We start from the raw sequence: 25111 nt of genomic DNA on the forward strand, positions 1-25111 counted from the left end.
GGTATTTGCAATGTTTCTATGTCTGTATTCCAGGATGAACTGAAGCTAGCTTTGAAGCAGGGTACCACCTTGTTAGGTTGTATCAAGGAGCAGGCAGCCAAGTCAGAGAACCACAAACTCAACCCAGACGAGATGGAAAACCAAACCACCGTGGAAAGGTGACAGCCGTCAAAACTTTTCTTCTACGTGTCCCGGTCTATATTATGACCACATAGTAACTCCCAACGCGTGTGATATGAACTTCCTGTGTGTTTCAGGCTCCTGGCCCAGCTGGACGAGACAGAGAACGCCTTTGAACAGTTCTGGTGTAAACACCATCTGAAACTGGAGCAGTGCCTGCAGCTACGCCACTTTGAACAGGACTTCAGAGAGGTATATCTGTAGATCTGTCTGTCTGGCTGCCTCTGGCCTGCAATCTTTGGATCTCGCGTGCGTCTGCTCTTCATCCAGCTTCAAAAGACTTTATCATGCTTTGAAAAACATACTTAACGAAGAGTTTGGAAGCTGTAAATACAATAAATGTGCTCCACACTCTGCCTGACACCAAACTTCTGATTGCAATATTTTTCAATGACTGTGCGCCGTCCATATTTCTAACACTGGATATGATCATTTGACATGCTGAAGATATGAATTCCATAACCCCTATTAAAATGACAAAAGGTTTTATGATAATCAGATCATTTGAGATAATCATTGGTGTCACCGTTGGACTTGTTGGACTGCAAAGCCAAGTCGATATTATTATAGAATGGATACGTGGGTAATCATTTCCTCTGTGTTTTCTCAGTCGCTGTCTTTGTTCCCTTTTCGGTTCTCCAGGTCAAAGTGTCTCTAGACAGTTTGATGGACAGTCTAAACAGCCTATCAGATACTGGGGATTGTGTGGCCAGAGTTGAACAGTTGCTAAAGGAACTGAAAACACTGGAGGAGAAGGCTCAGGTCAGTTGAAACACAGATACACCTACAACAACACACACATTCTGTAGATTTAACTGGAATATTGCAACATTCAATGTCCACACAATGCTCCGTTACAGAAAAAAACTTGATGTTCATGAAGTTGACCAGAAAGCAATGTGCATATACACGTGTCACCACCCTTCTACACACATTTACCTATATTTACTTAAAATGATGTAATAAATTCTGAATTGTTGAATCCTTCCAGCCCACAGTGGAAAAGGCCCAGCTCCATGCACTGCATGGCGATCAGCTAATCCAGAGCAACCACTATGCAGTGGACTCTATTCGACCCAAATGTGTGGAGCTCAGGCGGGTCTGTGACGACTTCAGCAACGAGGCCAAGAAAAAGACGGATGTCTTGTCCAAATCCCTGCAGATACATGTGGGCATTGATAAGGTGAGCACATTTACACACATCACACATCAAGAAACACGTTAAATTCCCGACATTCAGACCATCTGTCTTTGCACGGGTTGTCCAAACAATCCAGGGACTGACTTTGGATCAGCCTTGAATCATTCTTTGATTTTGAATTTATTCTTATCTTCTCAATATTGACTTTCATTTTTTAATGATGTTTAATTCATTGTCTGTGACCTCACTCAAATCCTTGTTTTTGTTTTTATCCTACCTTCAGTTACTTTTGTTGTCAACTTTATGATTTCATTGTCAGTCCTTCATAATATTGCTAAGACTTCAACTCTACAGACACTCTTTGAGGCTAGATTTAGGCTACAGTCAGCACTAATATGCTCACTATGGACAATGTTAACAAGGTGTTTAGCAAATATATCATAACCATCTTAGTGTAGCTTTTTATCATGCTAGCATGTGCTAAATAGCTAAAGCAAATGAGGCTGATTGGCATGTCATAACAAATTTGGAATATTTCATGGCAATTCTTCCAGTATGTGTTGATACCAGTCTGGAGCAAAATGGTAGACTGACCAAGCAGCTTGGCATTTTCACTGTTAGAGCAGACACCAGTAATTTGTTGGGCGTTGGGCTTGGGTATTAATTCATTTCTTTGGCAAGGGGACAGTGGGGCAAACAGTAAACCACAGATGGCAAAACATAGTTATGTTCAATGTTCTTATGGCAAACAGTTGCCTTTTTATAGGCTTTTAGCTCTGCCTTGGTCTACACCAACTCCACACCAACCAACTACACCAATCAATAAATGCTCCAATGTGTTAACCATTTAGTCTCTATCTGTGTCTGTCTGGTGTTTGCTGCTGATCAGGTAGTGTACAGTGGGTTTATCAGAGATGATTTTGCTGATAACATTGTTTGAATTTTGTTATTAACTCTGTTCTATTGACTTTTTGAACTCCATACTAGAATGAGAAAACCTTGACACAAAAATCTGTAAACAGGAAATTCTGGTTTCAGGTCATGTTCAACTGTTGTATTCAGGTTATGTGCCCAAATGATAAAGCACGTTGTAAATACACCTTCAGGTTAGCAGCTAAACTCAGATGATAATTGTATAAGCTTATTGTTGGAAACATGAATCACTTTTCACAGACTTCCTTCCTTCACATTTACTGTAGCTGTGAGTTGATTATTACAAACATTTTGGGTGTGCTCAGGCCCAAGCAAAGTCCTTTAGATCATATGAATTAACAGTTGGCTTGTTTATTACATGTCTGGCATTATTGTCCCAATGTGTTATAAATTATATCTTAGCAATTTTTTAAACACAGCATCGTCATAACTGATGGAAATTATGTCCAAAAGCACAGAAATAAGAGCTGAAACTCATACGAACCCACAAGAGTTCCAGTGGGAAAATTTGTACAATGATCATTAGGCATAATTAAATGACCTCTGAGGACTTAATTATCCAGAAATCCTGTTAAAGTAAAGTCCAGAACCTGAATATCTTTTCATATTTGAACTGGGGCAATATGATGAAGGTGGTGAAGAGGTTCAGCAAAACTTCTCTCAGTTTTGTATTTCACTTTCAAGTTTGCTTAATTTTCCTCATATAATGTAAGAATGCATGAGGAACAAGTGATGATACGTCACTGAAGGTCCCAGTCTTGCTCAGTTGTGACCTGTTTGAATTCCTGTTGCGTACAGGTGAACCAGTGGTGTGAGTCTGGCATTTATCTGCTGGCCTCCCAGGCTGTGGATAAGTGTCAGTCACAGGAGGGGGCAGAGTCAGCGCTGACCGACATTGAACACTTTCTGGAGTCAGCAGAAAAGAACCAGCTTACAGAACTGAGGAACCTCCACAACCAATATGAGGTTGTGCTTTCCGAGGACATCAAGGTATGGCGCACAAAAAATACAAGTTTTCAGGGTAACAGGATGTTTTGTTGCAAAAACAAGGGGGCTGACGGTGAGCTCTCTGCTTGCAGACCACTGTCCTAAAGGCACTGAAACGTCTGGAAGACGTCCAGGAGATGTTTGAGAAGCGGCACGTCAGCCTGAAGAGGCTGTCAGCTAAACAGACGAGGCCTGTCCAGCCTGTTGCCCCACGGCCTGAGTCCTCCCCAAAACGCCCCTCACTGAAGAACCCCCCAAGGACTACAGGGAGCCAACAACGTGAGTTGGACGTCGTTATAACTGTTGATGAGCTCTTGTGTAACGCACAAACTTATTTATGCTGTGCACTCTGGATTTATTTCAGCTCTGGCTCGCAGAGCTTCTGATAACTCCAACAGTGGCAAGCAGCCAGTTGAAGCTGATCCCAACAAGAAGAAGAACATACGCAAGGCCAAAGGAGGCATCAAGGTACCCTCCTCTGATCGCACAACCCCCTTTTAAACAAGTAACTTAATGATTTCTGTAGTGTAGAAGTTCTGTACCATAACACTATTGGATTTCATCCCACAAGTATGTATACCAGTGCGAATCCTGATACTTGGATTTTAAATACTGGTTCCTAAAACAGTTCTTCTAACTCTTAGGTTTCCTTATGGACTTGTACTGTAACTGATTTGATTACTGTGTAAGGACAAAGGAAAATAAAATATGAACAGAATTAACATAAATGTTAGAGAACACGCTGCATGCTGTGTACCATGACAGATGGTTGATTGGCTGATTGGCTTCAGCCTGAAAGTGTACAAGAATTTGCCTAGCGTGCCGACAGAATTTCAATACCCAGATATGACAAAAGATCACATTAATGCTTTACGCAAATGAGCTTCAGATTAAATTCAGCCTACAGAGGTTACGCACCAACATCACTTACCCTTTGTGACAAACACATTTCTTGAAAAAGTAAAGACCAGTCAGAATCAATGCAATGAATAGCAATGATCCCATTTCACACAGCAGGCAGTCAGCAGGTTGTGGATATTGAAATATGGCCAGAGGGTTTAAGGAAGCAGAAGCAATAAAGCAGCTCTTTCAGGACTGTGTTAACCGGAGCAGTAACTTACTGGCAACTGCTCCCATTTTCTCATCTAAATCTCAGCAGGAAAAGAAATAAGCACATTTCCCAAACTGTTGAAATATCTATTAACATAGTTACTCATGTTTATATTTTATATAATTTGCATTTGAAATGAGTTTGATTAGGCTGATGAATACTGACTGAGGGAGCTGTTAAACATGTACTACCTCCTATCTAACCTCCTAGCTTCACATGTCTGTGGCCACATTTTATCGTACAGATCACTGTGACTTCTGACTTTCAACATATTTCTACGTCCTCCCAGTGGTGAGGTGGTGATATCACATGGACCATTCATTTCAATTCAATTCAATTTTATTTATACCTAACTATAAACTATAATGTAGATATGGTAGCAATAATGATATAATAATAGTACTGTATATGTAGTTTATATATGTCACTCAAGTCAACGCCCCTGTGCCAATATTTGTTAACCAAGTCAACCCTTGAGACCATCTGGATAATGATCATTAAACTTTACACTTTATTGTTGTTTTAAGTCTAATCTAATCTATTTTCAGTGTTTCTATCAAGAGGGAATGACACTGTGGCTGTAAAACCAGCCAATAATTAGTTTCCACCAAAACACTGTCAGTACAGAGTACCTTACGTAAATGTTTCAGGTTCAGTCACATTTAGTCCCTGTTTGAGTGAACACCAATGAAAAAAATTCATCCGGTTATCGCAGGTGTCTACAGCATGATTAGCCTCTGATGTACAACACAGGTACCCACACCCTCTTTTAGAGCACCGCTGAACTAGCCATAAGCTAGAGTGTAGCCCAAAATTCTGGACCCAGTACATGAACATTCTTTATGGGCCCCTTTTCACATCCATGGCTTTTCATTCTGGTATCTTTGTGAACCCTCCTCACATGATGGCCCTGTACAATCTCCCTATCCCCCCTAGGCATGCACCCCTGGTTATCTCTGAATAGCAGCACACATGTTACTGTACTGTCTGTTGCCTTGCAGCACATAGCCACATGCCATGCCTCACACAGTTGTATGACCCCACCCCACGCCTCTGTTACATTTTGTCAATATCTTAAATGCCGGCCTCATTTCTTTGCCTTGATAGGAGTTCACTCTTGAGAGATAACAATCAGATTACACAGCGCTGTACCAGTCTCCATTAGAACCATGCTATCTCTGACGGTCAGAGGTCAGAGCAGCTCTGAAGCTGAAAATTCAGTGTTTTGTTGTCAGGGGTGATTGCGGTTTAAAACAAACTCCCTTCTGGTGGGAGACTCACTAATCAGTATGCCACCCTGCTGCTGTTTGCTCTGATCTCAATAATTGGTTTATAGTGCGCATAATTTGGACACATGCCCTGAGGTTGTTCTGTGCTGCTGACAAACAAGATCTGTCTGTGTAGTGATAGTGTTAGATCATAAATCTTCCTCCATAAATGATGAGGCAGAGCTGTGTGAAGTCAGTGCCAAAAGCCTACCGAGTACTTTACCTCTTGTCGGCGGTTCTATCGGGCACCTTTATCGAGACCTGTGCTGTTTTTTTTTTAAATAAGATTTCCATGAAAGGTGCAGAGTGTCTTGAGTTTCTGTTGGACTACATCTACCAAAAGTGTTGTGTACCAGCTGTGCACCTGTGATGAAACAACCAAATGAAAGCCAGGACAAACTGACGTAGTGTGTTTCCCTACCTAAGAGAAGATCCTAGAAATCAATGGGTGCTAACAAAATAAGAGACCCTTCCTGCCCTAGACCCAATGTCACATATTAATTCTTCTTTCCTGTTGACCCAGTGAAATATTTATCATCGACTGATGACCACCTGAATGCAAGAACATTTATGACTTGACATTGATCGCCTGAACACACCATTGTTTGTGAAGAAGGTGTTTAGTTCAGAGCTGTCGCTGTGGTGTTTGCATTTTAGGCACAATAAACAAATCCCCCCACCCTCATAATTAAGCATATATGTTCTGGATATGTGTGTGTGTTTGTGTGTCATAGATCGAGGTGATGCACGAGGAAAGCCAAGGAGGCTCCACCCACGTAGTCGTGACCAATGAGACAGAGGAGAGCCTGTCCAACAGACGCAGGTAAGGACAAAAAGACACCGCTGCGGCTCCAGGCGAGTGTTTTGCTTCAGTGTGACATCACTATACTGAAAAGTAAACAAGAAGTGAGATCACATCGCACGGTGGTGCCGAATTCACTTCCTCCGCAGAGCTAAAACACACCCGGGGGGGGCTGTGTTTGTTACAGGCCGTTTGCCAACTGCGTGCACGGTTTGAAGCGAGTGCGCCTGTAGGATGGTGATTCATAGCGCTTAGCACATGCTGCTGTGTATGTCAGGAGCACATTTCAGACACAGGTGGTGTAACAGTTAACATCCAGGTGATGGTGCAACTGGTGATGTAGGACTTCAGTGTGGAATTTTTCCATGTTTAATTTTACCCGGTGTACGGGAGAAGTCAGATCAGAGCGACTTATTCTAACAGCCTCTTTGTTTAAAGAGAAGACATTTATTCAGATATTTAAAAATGCTCTGCTTGCAATAATATTTTGTGTCCGATTGTTTTTGTTTGAACAAAAGTCCATTTTCAGTGCCTGTTCACTGAAGGCCGACATTCATAAAGCTTCTCAATACAAGAAGTGACGAAACTCTAAGAAAACTCTTGACATCCACTCAAAATATCCAGTTCAAGTTAATACCACAGCAAAGCATCTTAGCACTTAAGAGCTCCTACTGTGAGAACAACAGTGAGTTCAGAAAACACTACCCATTAGGTGGCGCAGAGATAATGTTTGTGGTGGAGCTCACACTAACCACCCAATGACAGCATCAAGTATGGACTGATGTTAATTCTACATAACACCACATTTACCACCATGTTTTAATAGAGACTAAATTATAGTATTTATATTTGTACGTAACATAATGTTTTAATTCTGTCTGCTGTGTGATGGGCTGCTGTTAACAGGAAGTCCCATTTCACACATTTCTATTGTCTTATATGATTGCATTTTAACAAATCAATTAGGCTAATCAATTTTATTGTCCAGTCTATGCCCCATTATCAGACCATTTAAAAGAATGAGTTTTACCTAGCAACAAGGTCAAACACAATGTAAAATTTCCTTTGCTCTGACAGTTTCTCTATGATACAACCGTCTTCCTACTTTCAGTAGTAAACACACTCAGACGGTAGAGGACTGCTCATCATCCCACTCACACACACTCACTGGTGGCACAGCCTCAGAGATAATTTAGGGTTCAATATCTTACACAGGGGAATTTCTACATGCATGACTACCTCCTGAGCCACAGCCGCCCTAGTAGTGAATGTTTTCCATCTGTGGGCCCAACAAATATGCTCCCCAAGCAGTAAAAAAAAAAAAAAGAAGTTCCTTATAAGGTCAAATAAACCTTCATGAACCCAGTGATTGTTTTCCTTTTCTATGAGCCACAGTGAAACAGGATGCAGCAAAGCAGTATGAAAAAGAAGTCACAGGAAAAGAGGGGGACAGAGTTGAGAACAGGAAACAGAGCAGAGGAAGCAAAAGACAACAAAAAAGAAAAACATTTTCCTTCCAAACCTGACTGCTGTCTGTACAGTCATCTATCCGGCATGTAGTTTAGCTCAGAGTCTGGACTTTCTTCCTACTTACTGTCTCAATAGGCAATGTCCGATGCACTCTGTCATCCTGAGTCACTCAGAGCCAGTGAACACAAATACAGTTTGACAGTCCAAGAACAGAAAGATCAAATGGAAGAGCTTCTGACAGCCCAAAAGAAAATGGCAACAATAAATGTTAGCAGAACGTTTCAGGCTAAATGCGTCCGTTCCTCACAGAGTACATTTTTTATATTTGATTTATTAATGTAAACTTTAGCCACATTTGCTTTCATGTGGTTTCAGTTCGAATAACGGCCCTGCAGAGTTAAGAATCTCAAGAAATCAATTCACTTGGCGCTCAATATTGATGTTCTTGCCTGTTGAGCTTGTTTTTAAAGGTAAAATTGATAAAGAATACAACTATTTATTTAATTGTTGATTAATCAATCTGTCAGGTCAAAAAGTAGAAAAATAACCCTCCACCCTAGTCCATGGTGACATCTTTAATACAGATATTCTGTTTACGTGACATAAAAGTTGCAAACAGCACAGTTTTGCTGTCTGAGTTAGAAAAATGTGTCGATTAATTCTGTTTCGATTGGCTAATTGATTAATCTACTAATCTTGGTGTCTCTAATTGAGCTTTACACAACAAAAGGGTTACTCTACTCTTCAGGTTTTACTGACAGGAAGTTAGTCACTCTGATAATGCTGAAGCAAATCTACATATTCTGCTTGAACTACCCTTTGTCAGAGTGATGTTGACATCTTAAAATGGTTTACACAGATAGATTTAAGCTTTGTTCAAGTGTAATCAGGCAAAACTGGGTGAGGATTCAACCACACGTCATCCCCGGATAACGTCCTCCTACACTGGGACTGGCTGTTAAAGCATCAGGTTATCCATTCAGATGACAATCACAGACTATTCTTAATGACTTAACCACTGAGCGCATTTGTTTGCTTGCAGAACTTCTTTGTTCTTTATTACAAGATAGCAAATACAGTACAGAATGCAATAACTAAACAATGAAACTTGAACACCTATGAGGAAAAAATGGCGGATTGTCAGTCAAAGGTACCGCTGTTTGTTTGTGTCTGTGTGGCACATACAGCATTCAGTCATCTTCAGTGCCTTCATGTAAAAGCTGCTATACAGGAGTAAGTGCTCTGGTAATGCGGCAGACATAACAGCATCACTTTCACTGCTTTGCAGTAAAGATTACCTATAAATCCTCTGGAGTTGCGGTACACTGTAGGGTGTGTTGCCGCCTGCCACAGTGAGCGCACGTCCGTGGCGTGGCCGTGTGACGTGATCATGTGTTCGTAGATGCAGGGGTGATATGGAGCCTTGGCCTCCCCCGAAAAGTACACATGCTCCTGGGGGGAGACCCCCATGGCTTTGGCGCAAATTCCCATGAAGACATCGTCGATGTACATGGAGGAGTTCAGCAACAGAGTTGCGTGGTAGATCTTAGTAGCCACATCCGCTGAAACCACGTACCCTGCTCCAGCAGTGTAGTCTGGGTAGGAAGGCCATGGGTACAGCTCTTCAGGAACGTGGTACTTGCTTTCTTTACGGCGAACTGGAGGGGCTCCTCTGTGTACATGCCCCACCCACAGGTCTTTGGCCCCTGACTGCTGCTGCAGGTACTTCACTAAATTGGGCATGTGGACAAAGATGTCGTCATCTGCGGACATGAGGAAGCGCGCCTGGGGGCAGTACTTGTGGCCCCAGTGGAACTGCAGAACCAGTTTGGCAGTCAGGTTGTGGAAGGTGTCCAAAAAGTTCTGCTGGATCAGGTCGCCATAGACTCGGTCCTCCTGAATCAACGCCCTCTGCACACTGGGTCTCCGTTCAGCATCCGGGTGCACGCCGAGGGCGAACAACACCCTCACATTCGCATCCAGTTCTGACCAAACAAAGCTCTCATTCCCCCAGGTGTCCCTGATGGCCTGGCGGCGCTCAAAGTTCTCTGGTGATGATTTGACAAACAGAAGCAGGAGGATGTCGCTCCGGCTCCTCCCGTCTCCACATTTACGTGGGTGGTTGATGAGGTACGGATAGCTTGCCAACCCACCGTTGGCACTCACAGAACCCTCCTTTCTCTGAGGATGGTTGGAGGTGACTGCGAAGGAGGAATTGAGAAAGTCGTAGCTGTTGACCAAGTAGCGATATGTATAGGATCTCATGTGGCTGACTACGTGGTGGTCCAGCTCCTCCCAGCAGACCATCACCACACACAGCAACAGGCCTGTGGTCAGCAGCTGCACACACTGGCACTTACGGATGCGACGGAAGTTCATGAACATTGTGACTAATGCTTATTTCTGCTGATCTCAGAACACTGACAGCACGTACCCTGCTCTCCTCACACTCTCTTACCAGTATCTTCTTGTTCTGATAGTGAAAGGAGGCGCAGATGAAATAGTACACTCTACTCTTAAGCTTGACTTCTCACTTGACTCTCACGTCTGCCTCTAACACTCCTCTCACCTATGTACTTCCTTATCATCTCCTTTGCTTTATCTTCGATCATCCGACACGCCTCACACGTATCTTCTTTCAGTTCTCCTTTCCTACCAACTGGCTTCCCTTCTTAATGTTGTCAAGTCCAGTAGGCTTTTGTCATGCTCTTCAGCAGAATAGGTGCTCCGTAACTGATCTTCCTCCGCTGTGTAAGGCAACAGTCCCTCATAGTGATCAGGCTGCGCACAGCTCCAGGTGTCAGAAAGTCATAGGAATTCACGGCACCTGGGAAAGAAAGAAACAACCAAGATCAGAGTCAAATTGACAAGATGATGCACTTTACTTGTCCTGAAATGATTAGTAGATTTATTCATGAAATTAATTGCCAACTATTATGACATTTGATTAATTTTTATGTGCCTATGTCATTCCAGTCATTTACTGAACACAAACAGACATATTAATCAAATGACAATAACCATTAGTTGCATTCCAATGCATGTCCTATTTTTCTGAAGCGCCGCATCACTGTCGTGCAAATAATGACGTTAAAGCACATACTCTCGTGTAATATTGCTTAATTATGTAACAGTTAGTAAGTAGTTAGTTCTTAAAATGTAACCAGTCTAAAAAAAAAAACATTCATGCCGTCTGGCCTGCAGCAACAGGTAGACTGTTTAGCTCAAAGCTAGCAGGAAAAAGTTCATGTGTTGCTTGGCAACTGCCCAATCGCAGTCCAGTTGTAGAACTGTTTGTTTTAGCAGAGCCGAATAAACGATGAAATAAAACTAACAAATCACAAATGTTGTCGCTGTAAAATATTACATGGTGCTTGTAGAGCAATAAAAACAATATCACACTGTTACACGTTAAATCTGCGGGCTTTGAAATACAGTAAACCTGACTGGCTAGCTGCAAATTGCTAACTTCTGAACTAGGGGTGGGCGATATATCGAATATACTCGATATATCGCGGCTTGTTCTACGTGAGATGTATGAAATGACTATATCGCGACCATCGAGTACTTGTCACGTTAACGTTGCTAGTCACTAGCGCCAGTTGCTAATGCTAATAACTAGCTTTATTCACTCATACTTCCAGCACACGCACACAAACACACACACACACACGCACACAAACACACACACACACACACACACACACACACACACACACACACATCCAGTCCCACATGCACATTCAAATATTATTGTAATGTATCCGACCAGACCAAAATGTATAGCACTAAAGTTTACGGTCACCTCAGCTCTTCTCACCCCTGGAGACGGTCAACTCTTTGCCGCCTGAAAGTCACCGTATGCGCGAACGTGATGCGCGTTGACAGCTTGTGAGCGCGCCCTCTGTTGGCCGTTCACCGTCTTAGCGCGCACACACACACACACGGGAGGTTAACGTTAATGGTGTCTGGTTTCTACCTCACACACAAATAACATAAAATACTTTTAATGTTTAGAAGTTTTGAAATAGACGTATTTGACCCTAAAAATCTTGTTTTGTCTATTATTATTATTGATAAATCAAAGCATTAAAACTTCACATTTCAGAAGCTGGAATAAAAGATTATTATATGATATTATATATAATATTGTGTTGATTTTTAGACTGCCTAAAACTATCAATCCTTTAATTTTCATCCGTTTATTGATAAATTGAGTTCCAGATTAATCAAATTATTCCTCGCTGTTCGTTGTTATGCAAATCCGCACCATGGAAACACCCTCACAAATAAATGACCCTGTGGCCGAGACGCAGACCTTTTGTCAATGTAAATACTCACAGAATGATGGTGACAAAGTACAACCGCTGACACACCCAGTGTGATTAAAAGTAATGTAAAAAAGCTGTCATAAAAGTTCTGTGAGGAGAAAACAGGTGTGTTGGATCCTCTCTCGTCTCAAGCTGAGTACAAGCAGTTGGTCGGGGGGAAAAAAACGGACACAGGTCACTCCTACACGTCCAGCTGTCACTGGTTTAAAAAACCCCAAATCATTTTAAAAGGAAGAAAACTTAACCTGTCTGAACGCTCGCTAGTCCACCAGCTGGATCACATCAGGCGGAAACCACTCTTTAATTCAGATCGTTCACTCTGTTGTTAATCACACACCTGCAGCGAGGAGGAAACGCACACCACCAATGAAAACTGATGCTTCCAAGAAAAGTATTACTCACCGGACGTACGTCGAAATCAAAACTGACAACGCCATAAGAGGGACAATGGACTAGACATGACTGCTGAAGTACTCCTATTTCACGTCATCTGGCTGTGCGTCTCTGGATTTGCTGAGGATGGTTCGTGGCTCACCACGTGGTATGTGCGCACAGGTATTTCAGGTGCTATAGTGATTGTTCTTCCCGCAGGGCTTTGTAGTGCGTGGAAGGCGTGTGTGGTATGTAGTCCTGCAGAGCCAGATTATATTAACGGATTCGATTCATATTGATGTAATTCACAGAGTGATTCTCAGGTTAATCGCCTGGTTCGAGGATTATGGATAGTGTAGGCTTTTCCGCTATCCAAAACATACGAATAAAATTTAATAAAACTTTATTTCTCAGAATCAAAGGAGAAAAAAAATCATACTGAGGGCCACAATATGAACCTATCTTATTGCTGAATTATCAGTGACACTTTGATGTGCTTGTGTAGAGAAATGTTAATGGTATAATTAAAAGAAATCCTTAAAACAGTGAGAAAAATACTTCCAGGCAGAGGGTCCTTGGTTCACCAATCAGATTGGGTTATTATTGGAGTGAATGGACGGCTGTAGCCTCTGCTCTGAGCATCTCTTACCACCGCGGACCACGGGCCTTGAGTTTGACACATGGATGTAGACTCTCAGTGTGGTGGCTCTGGCCGCTGCCATTTTGGCAGTGCTGTCAGTCAAAAATGGTCAAAAATGTGCAGTGTGGGTGAGGCAGAGGTGGGCTGAAGCCTGGTTGCTCGAATAAGCCACCTATGACAGCACCCACCTGTCAATCAAGTGGCCAAACTGTTAATTCCATGTTAAATTAGGTATAGAGACCAAAACTGTTTTTTGTACCAGGCTGTAAACATGTTTATTTCTGCTGTGAAGTTTAACATTTTAATTTGGGGACTGACTCTTTTGCAACCAGGCTCAAGTGGCCGTTTGAAGAACTGCAGTTTTCACAATACACATGTACGGCTGTCCATATTTACCACAGCGGTATTGTACTCTGAAACTGTGAGCGCTAAATAACAAATATACCAATTTCTATGTTGCTTTTAATGATATTTCAAATATTCGTTTAAGGACTTAAATGTGTCTAAACTCATTACTAAGTCGCTTTCAGTCTGTCTAGAAAAATATTTCCACAGGGCTAGAGTATCCAAACCCAAATTCATATTTTTAAATGTAATCACTTGTATCAACTTGTCTTTGACTGGCTGCTCAGTTTTGAGTATTACACTTTATGGCATTTCTTTTTTCAATATCCTGTAGTTTCATTCTGATAGTCAAACTAGACTAGATCACAGAAGAGCCATGGCACACACATGCAAGGTAAAGTGATTTGCATTTCATTATATTTTATCCCTATAAGATTTGTGTACACATAAAGAAGACAGTGAGCGATGCTTTATTTGGATATGAAAAGCTTACAGAACAGGATATGGATCTTATGACTCATTCACTGTTCACCAGTCTACAGTTGATATGATCTGCAAAGTGCTACATGGACTGGTTTGACTAAGTTAACTAGATTTTCCTGATACACTCAACTGTGCAAATACTGTGGTGCAACAGTGCAGGCAGAACACATGAAACTTTTGTGCCATAACTCTGTTATACTGTCAGTCAACTAATCAAAAATAAGTTTGAGCTACAATGTCAGGGAGGCGAGCTTGGTGCAGATGACTCTGCTATCGCTCATAGTGCTGAACACAGCAAATTGCTTTATCAGCTGTGTGCATGCGACTGCTGACAGTACAGGGTAACTTGTTTTTCTCTCTGCTGGGGTTACGTGCTGTGAATCTGCTCATGTAGGGTGATCTCCCTGTGCTTCCTCCTCATTTCCTTTATAATCTTTGAGTCGTGTAGTTACCCTGCCTTCCTTCCATTGTTGGGCCATTTACTGGTGTGTGTATATATAGAAGCAGTGAACTCTTACTCAGTCCAGTCCTGAACAGTTCAAAATATTAGTATGATATGTTAGGGGACAGCCCTTTTAAAAAATGATTCACCAAATTTCAAAGATAGAATTTACTACTAATGATTAACTTATTGGTAGTTTGCCTGATGTTGATTCTATGATCACATGAAAACTTAAGCAGGGATGATCACGACTCAGATAAAGTTCCAGTGTGTGACGTTTAGGTGGGCCCATTGTCAGAAATAGAATATAAAATGCATAACTATGATTTTATTGGTGAATAATCACCTGACCTTGTCTCTAAAGTAGCCCAAAATGGACGAACAAAAAAAACGTTACTAGTTTATTCTTTACACTTGGACAGGATGGGTAAGGCAAGAGGTATTCAGTTGGCTGCAATATTCAACTTCACTAATAGATAGCACAAAATCTTTTTTTTATACAAAAACACTAACTTCAGGCCTGATTGGAAGCTAAATAGCGAGCTTAGTGGATAGAAACAGTCTGGCATGTGAACAGGAAAATCACCATTGTAAGTTGTAAACATCCCTAAACAGCCTGTCCCCTACGTTGGCTGACCGTCTTTAACCCTGTGGAGGACACTGTGAATGTAAGTGCCAACCCAGCACAAAGACCTATAATAGAGGGGCTTTAGCCCCACAGAGCCCTTGAGCAGAGAAGCTGCTGACGTTTGTGCAATGCTGCCGTACAATGGGATGAACACATATCTCCACGGCAGCATATTTTGACTGGACATGGAGGCAGAGAGCTCTGACAACACGCGGCGGTCTTGTGACTGAATATGACATGGGCAGGATTCACCAGCTAGTTTTGTGCACCTTTAAAGTAGCAATCTCTACACTTTACTATACGACCATTCAAGTCATGTTTTCAATTCATTCACTCATGTGCTTTTTTTTGTAGGATAGGATCTATTGTTCTCTTTTGCATTGTGGACTCTGTCTTATCAAAGAGCAGACAAAAATGTCTAAGCAACCGCTTCCTCTGACATGCCGCCCCAGTGTGAGTTAAAACCCTGTTCACAGGTCTTAGTGCCCTTTAGCTGTACATTAGCTGCTTTTAGTAACACAAGGTATCGGTGTAGTGTGTTGATTCTTTTGTGATGCTGCCCGTTGCCATCTTCGAATCGATGGAAGGAATGTAAAAACAAAGAAAGTTCAGAAAAAAGCCTGACTCTCGTATGTTAATACATGCCACGAAAGCTGGTTGGCATTCCTTCCTAGCTTCCTTTGCCAGCTACAGTTGTTCAATAAAATTTTATAAACATCTGATGGTGATTAAGATACTTCATAGGCTGTAATCAAGGTGAAACTGGTCTGGTCTCGGTGAGCCAGCTGCTAACCTGATGTGACTTTGCTCTTCTTTTTCATGAACGTGCATGAGTGTCATTTGGACGCATTCTTGTGTGCGTATGTGCTGAATATTTCACAGGGTGATGCTCTACAATGTTAACCAGTTGTTGACTGTAAATGCTTTGTCAAATGAGAGATTGGATGGTGGGTCGTTATCTTTCCACTACCATAGACCCCCATTTATCTCTGGAATCCCTGAGAAACATCTCAGTAGTCAGACACACAGTTAAGAATAATGTGATATAAAAATGATCTGATGAATTACTTATGCCCATTACTGCTCTGTAATTGTACATGTTTCTAGCTGGCAGACTTTATTCCCAAGACCAGTTCACCTAGGGACAGATAAATAATCTTGAATCTTTAATGAATATCAATGTTCGGGTGTAGACATTTGACACCGAGCAGTTCTTAATGCTTGAAAAGCTCAAATTACCCAACAAACTTTTGTCTGTCGTACACTACACCCTAAGTTTCTAACCAGCTGGTTAGAACCTAACCTACCCTGAATCTGTGTGTGAACTTTGTTTACGAGCCATGCTTCCCTTGCAAATAAGAAGTTTTGAATGTAAGGAAATGTGCAGCAGAGGCAACCGTCCCACTGTGGCTCAGAGCAGAGAGGGTAGATTTACCTGTGCCAGCTAGACAGCGAAATGTCTCCTTACATCATGCTGTGTAACATTTGGATCTGCGTAGTGAATGGTGCTGGTCATTGGGGTGATATATTACAGGAATGCAGCATATTTCTGTTATTTCTGCTGCGGTCAGTTATGTGAGATAACGCTGGTGACTGCTCTGTGATGCATAGATAAGAAACTTCTAACTGTCAGAGCACCAACTTTTCCTTGAACCAGATAACTAATTCTTTCCTGAGGAGGTTAAGCAAATTGAGATTTGGAAATGGAAGTCGTGTTTTGTCAGTGAATAATTTTTCTTTAGTATAACTCTGGTTTCAGTTTTGTAATTCTGACCATCAGTTATTCAGTTATAATAACATTGTGCTCACCAAAGTGATTTCTGAGATGTGAGAGCATGGTGACATCAAGTCCAATGGGCTAAGAATCATGAGCGGGCAATGAGTTGAAAACAAGCGGATGGTTTATCCAAATGATCTGAAGGATTAAAATTGAAAGTGAGTACGCCTGAAATGTCGGTACTGATCATTGTACAGGAAACACGAGGGTGCACAACTCATGTAAAAGTCAAAGTTAGATGTTCAGAATCAGATATTTTTGTAGCAATGAGGCCACAATTTAAACTAGTAAAATGTTGTCAAATTGCTCCAAAATGACATTCGAATATTCGCTCTAAAAAAACACATAGGTTCGAACCATTCAAATATCTATATTTGCGCATTATGTCAATAGCAGGAGGACAAACTAATATGAAACATAACAACTTGTTATGTTGTTACTCGGATTTTTAAAAAAATATTCGAATATATATTTGAATTTACAATATTCGTTGACAGCTCTAAAAAGTGATGACCAACAGTACAAAAATAAGGCCTTAGTTAATTAAGACAACTGGATTCACTGACTGAACTTCTGTCTGGTTGGAGTAAAGACAGAGGTTGAATGATGCTTGCCCTTCAGCAAGCTAAAAGCAGGGAACTAAATGTCATACAAAATGTTAGCAGTCCTGACTGAAAGCAGAAGTTATCAGCTGACACAACCAGCATTCAGCCTTTACTTCAAGACAGAGCTCAGTAGAATATTCACGGGAGCTGTGACCTAAAAGGCACACTGTTATACATACGGCATGATGTGCATTCAGTTAATAATAAGTTTGTTCTGCTCTATGATGGAGCTTCATTTGAATGCAGCTGAAGCACTAGTTGTTTTTCAAGACCCACAGGACATTAAAAAGTAAAGTAAACACACATTTGCATGCTGGGAAAAGGCAAATGAAGAGCCGGAGGCAGTTTTACAGAGGACATGAGGAAACATATCCTCCAACATCCAAACTGGCTCATTGATATCATATATCATATACCAACCTGTTACCTTAATCCAGAGTGAAACTCTATGAAGCTAACATTGTTAACTTCATAGAAAATTCAGGCAAACTTTTATTCATCCCATCCCCCCCTACCAAAGCACCGCCTAACTGAAAGAGAAAGTGAGCAACATCGTGTTGAGTGTATGCCAGTTGATCTATGATAAAAAATATATAAACATAATGGTCATTATATGAAACACAAAAACAGCCTGTAGTTCAGTTTATTTTGAGTTATTCATTATGTACTGTACAGTTATCTGACTTTAAATGTGTCGACTGGGTTCTGGAGGCGTGGTTATTGCAAGTGCACATGGTTATACTTTTTCATGGGGCCTCTGCTTATCAGTATTGTGAAATAAGCTGTAAACGTAGAATTTGAAAGAAATTTAGAAACGTGACATCACACCAGCTAGCCTGAAAGTGAAACTTACAAAAACAGGTCTAACCTGCCTTCTTTTGTAATAAACACCTTTGGGACATGAGGAAATGATAGTATAACCTCTTTTCTTATCAGTGATAGAGCCTACATCTGCTGTGGGCCTCTACACCGTTATGTGAACAATAAAAATAGGAAACAAAGCTTTCTATAGCCCAGTTCCAGTTTGTTGAATTTCCGCCCACAGCTTCAGTTTTTTTTTTAGCCATTATAAGATTGGATTGAGGTTTTGTCACACGCAACAAATGGTAGTGACAAACGTGGATGGGATGGGCTACAACTGTACAGACTGTTTTACATTATATTTCTTTAATCGACACGACAAACATTACGTTAACTGCTTGTAGACTGGACTGTGAGCTGTGACTGTGAGTTTTCACAGAGGCCAGAAGCACATGACACATGCTGGACCATATCAGTGATCGCAGTGTAGATCAAACCAGATTATGTTGAAAAATTGAGCATTTTTCAAGGACTAATTCTACGACTTTCTGTCACGGCAGTCCTTCAAGGATTGTTAGCCCTTATATCCTGTTTACTCCCTGCTATTGTAGTCTGTTCAGGCGGTGGCTGATCCATCTCCTTTGCCTTACTGGAACACTCATAAACTCTGGAAACTCCTGATACATCCTGCTTCTTTTTTTCTCTAACTCTGTGTCTGCTACTGCAAGCTGACACCCCAGCCAACACTGGAGTGGTAATACAGACTTCAGCACACAAATACACACACATGCACAGCGTGCTCCTGACTTACCGCTGCTGTTTTGAGTCCAGTCCATGTGTGAAGTAAAGTACAGATAACCCCCTCTCCTCTCCCCTCCTCTCCTCTCCTCTTCTCTCCCCTCCTCTTCTCTTCTCTTCTCTTCTCTTCTCTTCTCTTCTCTTCTCTCCTCCTGTAAACTCTCCTCTGCTCTGTCACTCAGTTCGTCTGCCTCACCCTTTTTTTCTTCTCTTTTCCTTCCACCATCTCTGCTTTCTGCTGCAGATCTTTTTTCTTCCCGCTTTTTTTCCCCTGTCAGACGCAGTACTCAGCTTTAGCTCTATGCTGTACTTAAATGTCACTGAAATGTGGCTGCCCTGATGATTTCAATGTAGGGGTGAGAGAGAGAGAGAGAGAGAGAGAGAGAGAGAGAAACTGTGTGTGTGTGTGTGTGTGTGTGTGTGTGTGTGTGTGTGTGTGTGTGTGTGTGTATATATGTGTGTGTGTGTGTGTGTGTGTGTGTGTGGGGAGTGGGTGGGTGCATCTCTTTCTCCTCCCCCCATTGGTATATCCCACCTCCCTCTGCTTCCTTTCAGACAGTGTCAGTATTTATCATGCACACAAACATCACATGCAACAGCTGCTTATTACTGTCCAGGAAGTCTGCAATATTCCAAAATCTCATTTTCAATTTATATTTCCCTAAAACTAGATATATACAAATAAATAAATAAATAGATAAGAAGAAAAAGAATGGACAGATATTAGTCCTATTTGCCTCGTCCCTCTGGATACTGTCACTTCTGCCTCTCCTAACCTCAGAGAGAGACACAAACCATTCACCACTATGACAGTAAAGCCTCAGCTGTACAGAAGGAGGGAAATTGAATTTCTGAACATTTAGAGTCATTATAGCCCAATTTAAACGTGATGCGATTTAGGGCTGTGCGTCTCAACAATAGCTACCATATAAATCACTAATCGGTTTCAGTGAGTGGTATCTGAGCATGATGCTGTACTTTTTGCAGCTCTTGTTGTATTTTGTGTGTGTGTGTGCACTATGTTTTATGTTTCATGTGGCAACGTCAAACCACTTTACTTGACACTTAAAGTCATTTTGTAATAACAAACAGTGTGACCCCGGATGGTAATGAACTGAACAAAAGTGTGTGTCATATGCTGACAAATTTTCATTTGGGACCGAAAGAATGGTTTCTTCAATTAAAATTTACAGCTCAGTGAGGACACTCATGTCAGCGTTTTACACATTTATTGCAGCAAGAAGCAGTTTTGTTTGGTGGTAGCTTGCCATCTGGTAGCTTGACAAACAAATCTAACCAAATTCTCATGGCTTTAAATATTGGTGGCATCATGTCTCTACTGTCCATATCCAAACCAATCCAACATTAAGTCCACAGAATGCATTCTTTTTGGGTTGCGTCAGCTGATACACACATCATGTGCAATAAACCTAATTATGGCTTTACATTGGATAAGTCTGTCTGTGTATGAGTGCATGTGTGAAATTGCACAAATCAGTGCCAGCACTCATGTGAGCGCTTTCTAAGATACACACAGTCAGGTAATGAGCAAACAAGACTGGCCCTTTGTGTCCATGTACTTGCGCACATTCTTAGTTATAATGTGGTTAGAGAGAGACACTTCAGTTACAGTGAGCTACAGATGTGCATCAACAACAAAAAAGACCTGTGCAAGTATTTGCACACAACCAAATCATTTCCTGCATCCTGTGTGTGTGTGTGTGATAGAACAAATAGGATCATCTGATGCATTTGCTTTGATCTATATTGGCCTGTAATACTGTAATAAACATTAAACAGTCTTTTTAACACATCTGTATGGGTTTGTGGTAGCAACATGAAAAGCACCATTACTGCATGTACACGTGCTTTGTCCGATTTGGTTTAAGGATATAATGAAGGCTTTACAAAAAACCTTTAACTTCTCATCTCATCAACTTCCGCAGTGGATGGAGGATACAGTTTCTGATAGGTTGACCTTTAGTTAAAACCTTTTCGAGTCAAACTACTGTCTCAAAAGTTAAGAATGAACATTTACAGTCCGCCTTTAAAACTAGATTTTATTTTTGGGAGGTGTCCAGTTTGCAGGAGTGCTCTTCAGCCTGTAAGGAGCAGATGTGAAATGCGCTCTGGATCCAAAATTGCACAGAGAACCCGATGATGTCATCTTTGCAATCTTGGCCTGAGACTTAAAATGTATCACAGAAAGCCTGTGTTCCAAACACAGTAAAACTACAGTAGCTGCTACTAGCATAACAAGCCCCTGTCTTTGATTGAACTGTCATTGCTCCAGTTGTATTGTGGGTCATGTAAGCACATGGTTTAGATTATGAAGAATATGATGGAGTACTATTTTAGGGCCTTCTTCTTCTTCACACAAACTGTTATGTCTGCTTTGCCCAATGAAGCCTTTCCTTATAATGAGTGGCAATAAATTAGGTGGCAGAGCATTCTTCCTCAAGAAATCCCAGGGACGATACAATTCCCAAAAAATTCTTGGAAGATACTTTGGATAGATGGTGCCTTTGATATATGAATGAATGTTCCTATAGTTGAACTGTAAAAAAAGAAGTAATTCAAAACAGGACGCTAATCCAGATATATGACTGTAATACTGTAACAGCATGTTAAGGTTAATTATTGTTGGAGTCAATCTTGTTTTATGTGCATACGATAGACTAGTATGTGAACACACACACACAGACACAAAAGCACACGCTAAAACTAAAATTCCTGGCCAGATCCTCACGTCTCAGCTCATCTTGCTCCGAGCCTTCTGATCATACCGTAAAAGGAGATAGCACAGCATGTGTGTGATTTCAAAATAATAAATAATGAAGTATGGCAGGAAACATCCTCTAAAGATGAAAAGAAGAAACAACTCAACAATCCGTTACTTAATTGAGTATATCAATGCACTGCATTATCACTTGCCTCTTCCCACCTATATGTATGCATTTTGACTGTTAGGAAAAAGGGTGGCACTCAAAAGGTCAGAGGATATCAAATTTCACAACAATCCATGCAACAGGCATGACTTTAGTAGACTTATTTTGGGTGGACTGATTTCAACAGCATTGGTTTAGTCACGACTCATGAAAGCTGGTCATGAATGTTCATCTTCCTGATGACTCACATAGCGATTATGTTCTACTGGAGAAGGAAACATGAAATAAAAAAAGCAAAATTTTTTGATTTTATCAGCATGCAAAGATTCCCATTAGACCAGCACTCGATGGATGACTAAATGCATCTCTTTCTCATTATTTTCTGTGTTGATGCCAATCTTTGTTCTTTCTCTGCAGACACATCATGACTGAGCTGATTGAAACAGAGAGGCTGTATGTGGAGGAACTGCAGAGCATTATAGAGGTACAGTATGACCTTACCCATTTTACAGTGCCTCATAGCTCACATATGCAATCCTAACTACAGTATGTAGTTAAAGAAGTATGTGATAAAGAAGAGAAGTGTAAACAAAATGTGTTTTATATTTGAGATTCTTCATAGTCGTCACCTTTTGCTTTGGTGACAGCTTTGCACACTCTTGACATTCTCTTAATCAGCTTCATGAGGTTGTCAACTGCAACACAGTCTTCAAGGAGTTCCTTATAAATAATGAAGGCCTGATTCAGTTCATGTTGAGATGAACTTATCCTAGCAGAAGTAACTCTTACAGCCAAACCCCACAGGGCATGTCTTCGTTACGTCTCTGCGTCACTGTTTTGGTCTGTTTTCTACGTGACTTCAAACACCACAGAGGGCGTTTTAGAAGCCAAGCATTTTGTCCACAAGACTTTGTTAACTTACTCAGATTTGGTCATTTTCCCTGAGTTTATGTCAAAAAAAGAACAGATGCAAATTCCCAGAAGAGCAGAAACCCCGTTTCTGGGACACTTTTGGACCAGACTGCAGTGCTTCTGGTGGCACTTGAAATGTTGACTCAACGTCTATTTGAATAGCACTATTTACTGTCTGCAAACACTACCTCTGAGCATCATGGCTTACACTAATTAACTTTTGACAAGGCACATCTGTTAATTAAAAAGTATTCTAGGTGACTACCTACCCAATGAAGCTGAGATTAATAGAATGGCAGGAGTGTGCAAAGCTGTCACAAGCTGGCTACTTTTTTGTTTACTATAAACTTCCATCCATCCGTTATCTGTAAGCAAGTATTTTCATCAGGGTCATGGTGGAGCTGGAGCCTATCCCAGCTGACTTTGGGTGAGAGGCGGAGTACACCCTGGACAGGTCGCCAGTTCATCACAGGGCATATAGAGACAAACAACCATTCACACCTACGGGCAACTTAGAGTCACTACAGTGTTGTTTTTGCTGTGAGGCAACAGTGCTAACTACTGTACCGCCCACCACTTACTTTCATATGTGTTTTTTCAGTTTTGCTATCGTCAGTGTTCATCTATGGTGTGTTTTGACTGGTGCTGTACATGCACGGTATATCCCTGTTGTCAGATCTAATCTTCTAATACAGGATCCATGCACTCTGTCACTTTTAATAGTAATCATTAGTATAAGAAAATGTACTCTGTATTAGGCACACACTGCACACCATTAGTTTGGAGTTATTAGTCAATTGATTTTCTTTTTTTCTGCCTCTGATAAAGTTCCTTGATATTGGATTTTATCATTTCAGTGGGGAAAAGCCTTAATGCAAATAGTCTCCAAGCTAGACATTCGATAGCACTACGACTACTGGTGCATCCCCATGCTCGGTAACAACATTGATTTCCATTTAGTAGAAAGAACACAGCTGCTTCTCCTCATAAATCCAACCTTCAGAATCCACTCAGTGTGTGAACATCATATGATCTCCTGGGTTAAATATGTCTAATCAATTTTCTGCTGTATCACACATGCACACATAGGTTGAACTCTGATCGTACAGTATATTGATTCCATAGAACAGAGCATGCTGTGTTGGTGTATATTAGCCTATAATTCATTCTTATCACCTATAGGTGTCGATCTGTGGGTTGACTCTGCAGATGCACAGAGGTTGCATTTCTCTGATTGTCATAGGTTGAAATGATGAGCTGTTTTTAGATGTTTTGCTGACCTGCCAGTTAATTTTACTACCCGCTTCCCTTTTCTTCTTCTCTGTCTCATTTTTCTCCTCCTCCTCAGGGTTATTTTGCTGAGCTGGATAACTCAGAACTTAGCCACCTCATCCCCCCTTCTCTGGAGAACAAAAGGGACGTGCTGTTCGGCAACATGCCAGAGATTTATGAATTCCACAACAGGTAAGTGGAATGCACCTGTACATTACCATATACAACACATATAAAAATATACAGTATATGAAGGAAACATACATATAGATATAGAATATATTTTATATATGGCAAAAAAAATCTTTTGTGACTTCCAACTAAAGCCAAATAATTTCCCGCCAGCTGATGTGTAGACTTTGACTCCCATAGAGACAGGTTGTTCTTTAACCTGGTAACCACAGCTAACAGCGCTGATAATATATCATAAACTTGCATTACATAATGAGACAAAGACAGTATTCACATTGTTGCTGTGGTGGTTGTGCAGCTGGTTTAACATCCATCCTGTTTGCACATAGTTTACATTTTAGAGTAAGTGTGCACCTCTACACTTCTATTCTATAATCCTTTTATTGCCATATATCATATCATGTCAGGATTTTCATACTCATGTACACTGATTTCATCATCAAGTTGTATAGGGTTTAATCACCTTATTAATTTGGGGATCTAGATCTTGTTTTACCTTATTTTTCAATGCTTTGAAGACAAGTCTTCCCATTACTATATCCTGTGCCCATCATGTTCCTGTTACACTGTCATTTTTATTGGTACTTAGTAATTTACTCATGTATTTCCCATCACAGCTCCACCTACTAAGCCTTGACCCTTGTACTGATAAGTAGGTAGGTAGATGGACAGATAAATGGATCGATAGACAGATACTTTATTGATTCAGAGGGAAATTTACTGTTGCTACACC

The 25111-nt window shown here is 41.0% G+C and overlaps 2 protein-coding genes across 11 annotated transcripts in view; one reads left to right on the forward strand and one right to left on the reverse strand.

Annotated features, from left to right (window-relative positions):
* mcf2l2 (MCF.2 cell line derived transforming sequence-like 2) overlaps positions 1 to 25111 on the forward strand; it is a 122334-nt gene that overhangs the window by 47052 nt on the left and 50171 nt on the right. For all 4 annotated transcript variants that reach the window (XM_019276759.2, XM_019276758.2, XM_019276760.2 and 1 more), the window contains 10 exons: positions 34 to 158; positions 258 to 372; positions 823 to 942; positions 1172 to 1363; positions 3053 to 3244; positions 3334 to 3520; positions 3606 to 3709; positions 6355 to 6443; positions 22420 to 22486; positions 24263 to 24378. In XM_019276759.2, coding sequence (XP_019132304.1) covers positions 34 to 158; positions 258 to 372; positions 823 to 942; positions 1172 to 1363; positions 3053 to 3244; positions 3334 to 3520; positions 3606 to 3709; positions 6355 to 6443; positions 22420 to 22486; positions 24263 to 24378 — 1307 coding nt within the window. The remainder of the gene's footprint in view (positions 1 to 33; positions 159 to 257; positions 373 to 822; positions 943 to 1171; positions 1364 to 3052; positions 3245 to 3333; positions 3521 to 3605; positions 3710 to 6354; positions 6444 to 22419; positions 22487 to 24262; positions 24379 to 25111) is intronic.
* On the reverse strand, positions 8924 to 19491 carry b3gnt5a (UDP-GlcNAc:betaGal beta-1,3-N-acetylglucosaminyltransferase 5a). 7 transcript variants are annotated; one of them, XM_010732846.3, is made up of 2 exons: positions 19128 to 19491; positions 8924 to 10719 (listed from the first exon to the last, which is right to left on the reverse strand). In XM_010732846.3, exon 2 carries the CDS (start codon positions 10275 to 10277, stop codon positions 9102 to 9104), a length of 1176 nt encoding a protein of 391 aa, XP_010731148.1. In that variant the 5' UTR covers positions 10278 to 10719; positions 19128 to 19491; the 3' UTR covers positions 8924 to 9101. The 7 variants fall into 7 exon arrangements, with proteins under 7 accessions (XP_010731148.1, XP_010731150.1, XP_019132307.1 ...); XM_010732848.3 differs by lacking the exon at positions 19128 to 19491 and adding an exon at positions 12626 to 12755; XM_019276762.2 differs by lacking the exon at positions 19128 to 19491 and adding an exon at positions 12469 to 12594.

Source organism: Larimichthys crocea, chromosome XVII, assembly GCF_000972845.2.
Source record: "Larimichthys crocea isolate SSNF chromosome XVII, L_crocea_2.0, whole genome shotgun sequence".
NCBI classification, from domain to species: Eukaryota; Metazoa; Chordata; class Actinopteri; family Sciaenidae; genus Larimichthys; species Larimichthys crocea.

Excerpts from the sequence above, each read along its gene's own strand:
- b3gnt5a (XM_010732846.3), bottom strand. The coding sequence starts at position 10,277 with ATGTTCATGAACTTCCGTCGCATCCGTAAGTGCCAGTGTGTGCAGCTG.